Source organism: Dipteris shenzhenensis, chromosome 14, assembly GCF_047967505.1.
Source record: "Dipteris shenzhenensis isolate YYH24624 ecotype China chromosome 14, Dip_SZ_1.0, whole genome shotgun sequence".
Taxonomy (NCBI): Eukaryota; Viridiplantae; Streptophyta; class Polypodiopsida; order Gleicheniales; family Dipteridaceae; genus Dipteris; species Dipteris shenzhenensis.
The window spans coordinates 36,909,120-36,921,303 of record NC_141609.1 but is presented as its reverse complement, the minus strand read 5'-3'; the positions used below and the strand labels follow the sequence as shown (position 1 = coordinate 36,921,303).

The 12,184-nt window shown below is 41.9% G+C and overlaps 1 protein-coding gene across 1 annotated transcript; it reads right to left on the bottom strand.

Moving 5' to 3' along the window:
• Positions 1 to 1,045: 1,045 nt before the first annotated feature.
• LOC147894567 (mitogen-activated protein kinase kinase kinase NPK1-like) lies at positions 1,046 to 7,718 on the bottom strand. Its single transcript, XM_087385338.1, has 17 exons — positions 7,575 to 7,718; positions 7,311 to 7,352; positions 7,118 to 7,183; positions 6,914 to 7,024; positions 6,727 to 6,807; positions 6,357 to 6,434; positions 6,186 to 6,268; positions 5,962 to 6,043; positions 3,777 to 3,877; positions 3,540 to 3,579; positions 3,382 to 3,459; positions 3,239 to 3,300; positions 2,944 to 3,124; positions 2,500 to 2,802; positions 1,924 to 2,309; positions 1,752 to 1,822; positions 1,046 to 1,617 (listed from the first exon to the last, which is right to left on the bottom strand). Exons 1-17 carry the CDS (start codon positions 7,716 to 7,718, stop codon positions 1,487 to 1,489), a joined length of 2,040 nt encoding a protein of 679 aa, XP_087241464.1. The 3' UTR covers positions 1,046 to 1,486.
• Between the last annotated feature and the right edge of the window lie 4,466 nt (positions 7,719 to 12,184).

Sequence of the window (12,184 nt, the reverse complement as noted above, 5' to 3'; positions counted from 1 at the left end):
CTAAATTCCACATGCTGGCTGATTAGTTAGCCATTAGTCAATCAAGGTGGAATGCCGACTCAAACAAAATGAAAATTCTTCTATTGCTTGAGAGGAAGAAACAGGATGAACGGAGGGGCGGAGAGGGGAAGGAGGGGACTCCACATCCTGGCTGATTAGTTAGCCATTAGTCAATCAAGGTGGAATGCCGACTCAAACAAAATGAAAATTCTTCTATTGCTTGAGAGGAAGAAACAGGATGAACGGAGGGGCGGAGAGGGGAAGGAGGGGACGAGCTAAGAGGAAGAGAGAGGACGGAGAGACAGAGAGAGAGGCAGGGTGGGCAGAGGAGCAAGAGAGGGACGGAGGGGCAGGTAGCGGGAGGAAGGGGGGCGGGAGGAAGGGGGGGGGATGGACAACAAGGGAGAGAGGGGCGGGGGGGCAAGGACGGCGAGGGAAAAGGGATGAGTGGGGGAAGTGCAACAATAGAGTTTATTATTGAATCAGAGACAAATACGCAGGAGTGTGAGAAAGTGAGTAATGATTCTCTAGATCAACAAAGGCTAAGCTTTGTGTGAAGTTTTACTGCTTGGGTAAAGAGCAAGAAGATTCTGAAGCAAGCACTGCTATTCCTTACAAAGAGCTCAGTTCTAGATAGGCTTTGGTTGGCAACTTATCCTATCATAGAACAGCATTCCAACAAAGGTTGGCTTCTTGTTTTCTCCTTCAAGTTATAACTTCTGTTCAACTTGGTAGCTTGGTGCTTTGGGGGATGAATTGAGGAGACTCTTTGGTTGAGTTTCTAGCTTAAATGGTCTCCAAACCAGAAAGTTACATCTAATCATTTTAGAGAGTTGGTATTGCAACTGTTGGAGTCCCCTTCTGATCGTATATGTTCAGCTAATAATATGCGAATCTGTCATCCTCCCAGCAAAGTTGAAAAGCAGGGATAGCGCTGAATATGTATTTCAAGATTACACAAACGCATTCAAGGTGTTGAAAATTTGTTACATCTATTATATTGGCATAGACGGCAGTATTGCATAAATTGGTTGAAGAGGTTCACATCTTTATTCTCAAGGCAAACTTTCAATGGAGTCTTCTTCTGTGAGAAAACCTTTCATGTAAATCATGCACTTCACTTGCAATATGCCACTCCCCTAACGTCCTGACATCTCAAGAGCTTCTGGAGCTCATTTTGATTTCATTAAAATGGCACTTAATAGGCATCACCTTATACAGCCAGTGGGAATCTGGCTACGTATATACAGCAATTTTCCAGGTTGCACCTTTCAAAGCCTTGCATGATGCTCTTGTGCTGGACCTTTCAAGCCTTGCATGATGCTCTTGTGTTGGACATAGAAGTTATGTCGAGAGCAAGAGCTCTGGTAGCCTGCTGAAAAGTCCTGGAGGACCGACAAACCTTTGTCCCAAACTTCACAGAAGGATCTCAGTTTATAATCCATACTGCTTTGTACCTGGAAACCATGCTGCCAGTACAAAGCTATTAATGGACTGGTGATCGAGATATGGGAGAAGCACATGACAATCGGCTCACAGCGTGCCTTTGAGTTGCTTTATCTTTTGGTGAAGAGGACTTGGTGTTGCCTGTAAGGCGGGATAACATCCTCTTCTCTTCTGCAAAGTTTACACACAACTTGTCAATAAAAGATGCACCAAGGTTTTCAGAGACAGGGTGGTTCAGCAATGGTGGTCTGGTTGAGGGCCATAGAGAAAGCAGGACTTGCTAGGACAAAGCAGAGTCTTGATACCTCTTTTTGATTCAAGTTCTTTTTGAAGCTCCTCTTTCCATTGTTTTTGTTGCTCTGTTAAATAAAAAGTGCTGCCCAGCCAGAGTGGGAAAAGAAGATAATAAGGAAAATAAATATGAAATATGGGTACTGTTCAGGCTCCAACTAGAGACATTCGATAGAGAAATTGTACCTCGGACTGGGCAATGCCTGTTGAGTTTCTTGTAAAAGCCCTTTCCATTCACGAAGCCTTGGGGAAGGCAATTCAACATGTGGGCTGAAGTTTATACTGGGATTGCCACCACCAGGGCTACCAGAGCTCACACTAGCCTCACTGTCATGACTATTGAAAGCCATTGAAGGTCCACTGAGGCTACTTCCTTTGCTAGGTGATCTACTGTTTCCTGTGGTAAGATGTCTCCCTGCCGCAGGACTTGAAGGAAAAACAAGGCTCTCTGCTCCTCCTTTGTGGTGGCCTGTATTTTTTGGACTGTTTGTCCCTCCATTTTGTTGAGTTACTTTCCAAATGCTTTCAAATTCCATGTACAGTGGTGTTTGCAATCTCTTTAACTCTAAAGCCTGCCATGCAAACAAACCACAAGAATTATATAGCAGCAACGAAAGCTTTGTATAAGTAAACACAAGCTGCCATAATAACGAAAGATTGATGAGATTGTATGCCTCATAATAGTTATAACCCGTCCCATATAATTTAGTTCCATAATTCAATAAGGTAAGTTAAGGTTAAGCAGTAAAATGAATGGTTTACCTTTTCATCCAAGAAGGCCTTTATCTTGGATTCCGTCACCTCTTCATCATCATCAACTGGGCCACACTGGAAAGAGAAGTCTAGATCATCTTTAGCAGAACGCTGCTCTATGCCTGTTACAGCAATGATCTCAGCATCTTTATTGATTACAAATCCATCTTCTGCACCGCTGCACCAGCCATCCTTGAGATAGGATGACTCACGTATAGAGTTGAAACTTTGGGGCTCATTCATCGGATTAAAACTAGATTGCTCCCACAAAGGATGTTCAAAATTTGAGGATTTACTAGCTGACTTAAAGCTCTGCAAAACATTAAAAAAAAGGCTTTCAACAAATGGCTGTCCTTGCAAGTCAACATTTCACAGAGGAAGTGGAAGAAACTGCAATTCATGCTCCATTTTACTATAAATTAAAGGGAACTCTGCCTGAAAGTTTTAAAAGACCTTCATCATGGAATCACCAAACTGAACAGAATCCAGTCTGACAGAGCAGTCCAAATCAGATGTAAAAGACTCTGTATTGTGGTTCTCATCATCTGACTGTAAATTTCCAGGTTGTACAACAGAATTATGGCAAAAGGCCAAGGAGCGTCTGACATTTGGTTCTTCCAACGCATCATGAGACCTGTTTCCAGATAGCTAAATGAGAAATGCAGCATGGATAAAGAGCAAACATGGACCAATGGGACATGAAAACTTGACATCTTCTTTAGAACCACAGCAAAGACCCTATACTCACATCTGTCTTCTCTTGCTACTCTCCGTAACCTCATATGTCTTTGTTCCACGAGAAACCTGTCCCTGCAATTTCATGTCTGATTAATAAGGTGTGTATGATAAATAAGATCATTGACATAGGTTTCAAAAAACAACATAACTCGCCTGTATTGAGGCTGAAACTCTGACTGGATGTTTGGAAGCTATTCCACACTCTGAGTATCCTTGCTTGACAAAGGGATGCTGCAGTCAAGCATTGCATCATTCAGTAGTTTGAAGTTTCCAAGCTATTGGGTGAAGCTCAGAATGAAAGAAAGTTATACCTGCAAAAGCTCTGTTGCAGTGGGACGGAGATTTGGCTCCCTGGAAATAGAACAGTACGTTTACAGTCATTTAGAATGCTAAAAGACAAATTTTAGCCTGCTTCCATTTTGCACTTATAGTTCCACCCCTCAACAACAAATGCACCATCACCCTTAATAATCAAGTGATTGATAGATGCATGTGGGCTGGCTTACAGCTCAGACAGGAGTGAAGCAATCTCTTGGTGTTTCACTTACTTTTTCAAACACTTGAGAAGAAAATCCTTTGCCTCACAGGAAAGATGTTCCGGAATGGGAGGATGTGACTTAGTTGTTCCAATGTGGAACAGTGCAGCAACCTGAGTATAAGCAAAAATATAGCGCAAAGGTGAGCGAAAAGTCAACAAAAATATGGATGAGAAACTGACAAACATATACTAACACTAAAAAACAATCATGTCTCATGTTTAATGATTCCGGGCTCCTTTTAGCTGATTGTCTAAACCAGGTCCTAGTAGAGCAGCAGCAGAACACCAGCTAGCATCTTTCATCGAAGGGTTACAAATGATTTGTGATGTGTATAATAGATACTTGACTGGTGCCCAAAGGAAGGAGAATGAAAGTGTATTGTTGAGCAAGAATGGCTAGTTCGGGTAAAAGAACTCAAGACTTCACACTCATGGGAAAGTGATTATTAACCAAGATGAAGGCTCCACAATGTCAATGGGTGACAGAAATAAATGAAGGCTCCATAAGGTCAACAAGGAGGGTTCAGACTAATTTGCAATATGCCCTTGTGGCAGTATTACCTCCCATATTTTGTTTTTAATTTGAGAGAAGCCAAATCATCTAATTATGCAAAACAATCAGTATTCAGCATGACCAGTGTTAAACAGCTGGAAAGCACCTGGTTCACATGTTGCTTTTAAAACCAAATATTTTACAGATGTGGGAACTTCCACATACGGTCACTAGAATTTTAGTCCGTCCATTTGTACTAAACGATTTCAGTTTGTTTTGTAGCCTAGTTGTTTGCAACCCAAATCAATATGCAACATGCCTTCGTGGAAATATGAGTTTCTATATTGCATTCATACTTTTACTTCAAAGTCATATTCTTTGAACAAGAATCAAAATGAAATAGAAATTTATACAAAAAGCCTACACTTGTAAGGCATACACGTTCTTTTTAAGATAATGCCAAGTGAAATGCAGTATGCCACAATGACCTTTTTGTTCTATGCTTTTAAACCTCAATAGGACCTTATGAACCACGTTCTCTTGAAGTCCTCCAAACGCCAAATGATTGCTTATGGGTTTCAAGAAAGCACACAAATAAACCATTTTAAGACAATGCTATATGATATGTATGAGCTTGGGTTTACTCTGTAAAACAGGTTACATCCTTGACCTCAACGTGCTATAGTAGGCTATGGCATGCAAGGAGTTCAGACACGTAAAGCAGCATAAACACAATCTTCTGAGTAATCTAAATGGCATACAAGGAGTTCAGACATGTAGAGCAACATAAATACAATCTTCTGAGATGCTACTCTATGCATCTTTGATGCCAAACTTTAGCCCTACAATACCATAGAAATGGCATTAAAACCCAAGGATGGTTCAGATCACTAACGAACAGCAAGAAAAGGAGAACTTCAACAAGGAAAATGACACCAATTCTAGAAGAGCACAAACACCATTGAAAACAGATGCATAAATTTTGTAAACCATCTGTCTATCGACAACAACAAAAGACTCGTAACCAGTTAACGGTCTGACACTGTTTAGCCAACTATCATGACAGCAGCGAACTGGTTACGCCCACCAGAAAGGGTGCACATCCTGGACAAGCCAACAAGCATACCATGGGCTCTTCTGAATATGGACATGCCTGAGCCTTTTACGTCCAATATACATGCAGCCTAATGCCATTTAACTCTGGCAGGTTAGTGCAACAGGTTGAAGTGTGACAGGTGCATAGTCCAGACCATTGTAGGCAAAAGCATATCAAATGGAGCAGCGATCTCGCAGGTCTAGTGGCACAGGGTGAAGTGTAACAGATCCTTAGTCAAGACAGGTCTACTGGTGGTGGTAAAGCGTAATAGGAGCAACAGCATATAAATTGGAGCTCAAGATATCAGTGAGAGATTTGCAGAGTGCAGTAGAGGGCCCAAGCACCAAGAAATAGATATTGCTAAGCATAGGACATTTTATTGGTATAAAAAGGCTTACTAAAATGTTGAAGCAGAAAAAAAGGACAAAAATAGGAGAAAGTTTCCAAACATCAAGAAGATTGTCTAGTGTGAAGAAGGATGGAGATCAGGACAACGTAATCAGATTCTGGATTACAAATTGAAAGCTATTTGAAGGAAAGCAGGAAGGTGGTGACTGAGCAGAACCGAAAGGGAGGAACTGGGGAAATAAAAGTTTGAGAAGACACCTCCTGAAATTGTTGACTCCAGGGTGGTTTACCCGTGGCCATTTCAATTACTGTGCATCCAACACTCCATATGTCTGCTGGCCTGGTAGACAAGGCAAATGCAGCTAACTTGAGTTTTCTTTCTCAAAGCATGCATTGAAATCTTTTGTGTTAAAAAGACACGATTACTGGACATCTACTAGGGAAAAATTTTGTGAAGAGGAGCAGGCAGAGGAGATGGTTACAAACTATGCCCTGTCTGCCTGATGACCTCTGGAGCCATCCAATATGGAGTTCCTTTCATTGACTTCGCTCCTGATAAGGTAACCTGCGTGAAGCCAAGGTGACAACTTCTGAACATATGCAAACCATCGCTACCTAGTTCTCCACTCTTTAAGGCCAAAAAGAATACTTACCAGCTCCACCACCTGCTTTGATGCCCCAAAATCTGCAAGCTTGATACAACCTTTGTTGTCAACCAAAATATTTGCACCCTGCAAACGCGTGCTTCACTGATTAATTTCCATTGGTTTCCCTGATTTCACTTTTATACGAAAAGAACACACAAAGCAAAGGCTGGTAGCTGTTTGATGGCTTGTATCAAAGAACTTGAATGGGAACCAGGGTATGGATATAGGAGCTCCCAGAGTTCCAAGCAGAGGTCGACAGCGAATAAATCATATCCCAAGTACTTGCCCAAAACAAATATTTCAATGCTAAACCAAACCCCCTCAAGTTGCTCCACCATGTATCAGATTGTCGTTTTATGGTGGTGACCAAACCAACCTTTATATCACGGTGCATAATTCCATTCTTATGAAGGTATTCCAATCCTTGCAGTAATTGTCGAGTATACATACGGACAACCTGTGAACACAAAACAGCGCTCAATACAACCGTCCCATCACATACACGTAGTGTAATAGAGGGCCTAGTGATATCTACATGGCAGAGTGAGAAGAAACTAACTTACAGGCTCTGGAAAGGAGCCAAATTTCCCAAGAAGAGATGAAATGGATCCCCCCGGGACGAACTCCAGAAATATGTTGAGGGCATCATTCTCTCTAGCAGTGCCCAAGTACCTCTGAAATGATTATGATTAATTCAACAGGAGGTCCTGATTTAAAAAAACCGATCCAACAGGTAACATCAAGAACCCAAAGTTTTTAGCCCGTACCACTATGTTGGGGTGGGAAAGGTTTCGCAGCAGTTTGACTTCCTCTTCAAGCTCCCGCACATGGGCCTTGTTTTAAATGAAATAGCTAGTCAGAAGTACACGAAGGAGCCGAAGTTCTTCACATAAAATGGAAAGGGGAAACTGCAGCATTGAAATCCACATGGCGATGGGTAATTCCTATGCCTATGCTTACTTGAGCCTTCTCCTTTGCAACGCTGTTGGCAGCAATGAGAACCTGCAAAAGGTCAACCAGATTTTTCAAGCGATCAGGTTTTAGCTATTGAGCGCAGAAGCGAGAATGTCTGTTGCATCAATCTCAATCTTTGAATCTAGCAATGCCTGCAGTCCGATCCCCGTCCTGAGGCAGCATGGCCAAGATGACTGCAGTGGGGAAGTTCGAGAGAAAGAGACCGAGGGAAGGGCGTCGATAAGGGGTGGAAGATTTGAGAGAACCCACCTGTTTGACGGCCAGAAGCTCGCCGGAGTCGAGGTTCATGCCCATGTAGACACGGCCGAAAGCACCGGCGCCGATGAGTTCACCTTTACGCCAACGGATGGGGTGGTGGGGGGTGGAGGGGGGAGGGGAGGAGAAGGAATCCATGGCAGGGGAGCTCGAAGCTCTGCGGCTATGGCGATGCGAGCTCTGAGCTCAAGCTGTGCTGCGGCTATGGCACAGTGATGAGTCTTGGAAAATTCAAATTCAATTCTTTTGTAGGCAACGGTCACCAGCTCTTTCTCGTTGCCTCCACCGTCCGATCTTCCTATCCAACGGCTCCCCTTGTTTCTCTCTCCACCCTAGACCATTAGTGGTTCACAATATAAGGCCGTTTACACCGCCGATGGTCATAGTATGCTAGTTTGGAAACCTACCCTTGGCTCTACTGGCATCTGAGGACCTCTCCTCACTCAAGGTCAGTGCACACGCGAGCAAGGGTGCACAGCCAGAGAAATGGGCTTTCTGTTCTTCACGCATTTCATTCCAAAGAGCCACAGAGAAGATAATAAAATGTGGAGTGTAGTAGGTAACGATCTATAGAGGCCTCTGTCAGGCCTTAGTTGGCATTGATGGATTGGCTCTTTAGTATTCCTATCATGTGTGCAGGGCTCCGGACCATGTGCAGTGGGAGTTGCCAAGCCTTAGTTGGCATTGATGGATTGGCTCTTTAGTAGTGTGCAAGGTTCTGGACCATTGTGCAGTGCCACCTGATTGGTTGAATGAGTAATCTTGCACTGGTGCTCGTTTTGGCAACCTCCAAATGCAAGCGCTCCTTTTGCACATTTGTACACCACCATTTTGTGTTAATTTTTGTGCAAACCGTAACTGGCTGCGCATAAAGCATAGCGTGTGCACTCAACCTCAAGAACACGAATCCCAGGGGGTTCTTTTCTTTGAATTTGTCAAGTTGTCAGCACTACGAGCATGCAAGGTGGCCACTTGTGAGCATGTGAGACTGTGGGAAAGCAAGACGGGCATTTCTGTTGTATTGGCATTTCCACTCTATGGGCGTTGAGCGGGAATACCCTCTAAGAAGACATAGGCTCGCAAAGGACAACATAGTCTCGAAAATGCCTACCCAGTGAGTGACAAGAGGAAAAACCCATTTCCAAAAGGAGCATTCCAATGCTCGATTCTAGCATCTACCTTTGTGGAGCAGTGGATGGGAACGTAGCTAGCCCTGGCATTTTTATGGCATACATGCTCAACAAGTGCTGACCGGGATTGGCCTCTTAGTGTGGGTGCACACTACCCCATGCCCACCCATGCGAGAAAAGTGGTGGGAGGTGTGTGGTTGGTTACACACCAAACCGACATAAGGTTAAAAATAGAAGGTAAACTCACAAGTACACAAGGATGCCCCATGCATGGATGTCTTCCTATTGGTAGGCACACCCTCTATCATCAACATGAATAATGCTTGGGCAAGGGATGGGCAGGGCTCCCCTTTTTGTGCCACAAAATGACCACATGCAAGTGACAGTTACATCTGCGTGCACATGTCTGGGCGCTTGGTGTGTAGCCACCCTTATGTCACAACCCATTGTCATTCCTTGTGTAATCTACTCCAACAAGATGATGTGGATTGCACCTAACGCGTCATTCGTTGGTAAATTTGCCAACCTACCATAGCAAGTGACCATGGGTTTTACAAGGTTGCCAACCTACGATAGCATGTGACCATGGGAACCTGTGGCAACCTTGTGGAGTAGCCTCTAGAAGGTACCTCCACTCGACATTACAATAGGAATGGATAGCAAATTTCCAAGCTCTGTGGTGACGCGATACACATGAGATGTTGTAGTTGAATCATAGCTCTAAAATAGCTACCTAAAGGCGCCTTCTATGGTAACTTGCCCCCTTTAAAAATTTTGGTCTACAAAATGACAATATTTGACAACATGCTACCTTGTCACTTTGCTAGAGTGCTACAAAGCTGCTAAAAACTTGATGTTTAACTTTGGTGGTAGATCGCTAGAAAACTACATCACAAAACCCTTGACACATTAGCTGAGGCATGCCAGCTCATGTGCACAAGCTATGAAAAACCTTAACATTCAGAGGCCAAGCTATGGCATTGTTCCAGCCTTGCTACTTTGGTAGTGCTAGGAATCGTGCCACTGTGCTTTAATATATATATAAAGCAAAGCCAAGCCTCATACATAAAAGAGCCTTCCCATTATGGGGCTAGTCTAATTATTTATGGCATTAATCCCACTATATGGCCCTTGAGAAATTGAGTCTCCTAGTTGAGTCATAGCTTGAGCAAGCTATTCCAATCACGTATATATGGCCATGCACTTACAATTGTACTTAGAGGTTACAAGTTGAGATGGACACATCTAGCACCTTCACAGGCATATGTTTGGATGTGATGGAGTAGATGCAGGCATGCCCACTTGGGTGCTTTTTAAACATAGCTACAACTAGATGTGGTGGATTATGGGGATGGCTTTGATAAAGGCATAGGAATGCCCTTACTATTTTGGAGGCATTAAATAAAGGTATGGGATAAGTTTGGAGGCATTCACTACTAGTCTTTAGGTCCACCAAATGGTGACTTTAATAGGCATGGGAAAGCACTTTAAGGTCTTCTTATAATAAAGAAAATGCTACATTGAATGTTTTTTCTCTATGTTAAAAATTATTATCAATACTTGGATTTTAGCACATGAGAGAGAACACTAGAATGGATCCATCCTATTTTTAACAACAAAAGTTCATCATCCTCAACCTAGAGGTCACGTGCTAACCTATGATGGCAATAAGATAGGAATAACCACTTTTCTTCCCATATTTCATAAACCCATAGTAAATCATGGGTCTAGAAAAAAACGTGTCATCCCACTACACTCCCATTCTGAATCAATTTGTTTAGAATGGACTTAGAGTGGGATTCCAAACCCATCCTATTCCCATCAACTATGTTCTAAGGTGTTGTTTTTCACAAAGCAAACAACTAGGACACATTATCTTGATGAACGCTCTTAAGAGCCATGTCTCACCATTCTTTAATAATTTTGGAACTTTGCAGAAGTTGCATTTTGCATCATCGGTATACTGTTGCAAGCTCTTCAATATTCCAATTAGTTTCACACAAACCAATGTACCCCTTTGCCTATAGGGTGGTCTCAACATATGCTCTTTGAGAAGGAAAGCTACTCTTTGACTAGAAAAGTAGGTGTGAGCACTATGCCCTGTGCTCAACATGCATGCAATAATAGAATGTTAAAATTTCATTAATTGTGGTTTTGCAATGTATTGGTTGATGATAATCATGGATATTATTCATATTTGTTTTCAATGGTTTGAATAGACTTTATTGCTATTGATACTGGATTCTAAAATATGTATCCATGAAAAAGTAGACAGCTATAGTTATGCCTTCAAAATTATACTTTGTGTTGGCAAAAGAAGTTAACAAATACATATGATCAAAATACATGTGAAAATTTTGCTACTGCAGTCACTTCGATGGAAGTAGAACTATGGTTAAACTGTACGATGTAATTGTGCAAGGGGTGTGCAAGTAAGTGCTACTTTGGGGCTTTTGATTTGGTTGTGATCTTAAAATGTTTCGTTGTGTTTGGCTAGAGTAAATAAGGTTGACATAGGACAATGTCACTCTATAGCTAGAAGATGCTTTGACTTTTTTTAGTTAGTTGAGCTAATCTAGATGTATGTATGCACCTATGAAACAAATTTACTTTGAGCTAGACATAGTTATGGTATTTTGCAATAGATATTGGAATTTGGACTCCCTTCTTGAAAGATGCTTTGGCTTGTTTTATTTAGTTGAGCTAATCTAGGTGTATATATGTATGCACTATCAAATGAATTTAATTTGACTTAGGCATAGTTATGGTATTTTGCAATAGATATTGGAATTTGGACTCTCTTCTTAACTAAGGAATACATAACTTCTATTTGGTAATTTGGACTAAGGAATTTAGATTCTCTTCTTGACTAAGGAGTACATAACTTCTATTTGGGATTTTTCTTCTACGACACACATCATAGTATTAGAATTCATTGTTGTCTATTAGATTATACATGGTAAAATAGGTGGAATGTGGTAGTTAGAGATCATTGCCTCACATGTGGGACCCTAAATGAAGAGGACAATGAGGCAAGTGACAAATTGCATTTAGTCTTCTTAGCAAACCCAAATGATGAAGTCAAAGTCAAACTTCTCACAAAAGGCAAACTACAAAGATCGTATTCAACCAGCCCATCAAAATTGAATTCTGAAGAGGTACTCAGCCCAATGAAGAAGGCATTTATATCTTTCTCAAAGCCAATACACAATGAGGAATTCGATCTTCTCAACAAAGCCAAATTATGCAAGCATCCCAGATTGGATCTGATCGATTAGATCTGGATGACAAATAAACCTATAGGCATCCCTCATTGGGTTCTAGAAGGCAAGCATCTTAGATCGGATCTAGAGAATAGATAAATCTACAGGCTACTTGGATTGGGTCCTGGAAGAGAAGGAGTCGTGGGTGGACCTTGGATGATAGGTAACCTGCTAACATCTCAAAGACAAATCTTAATTTAGGGATGTCTTT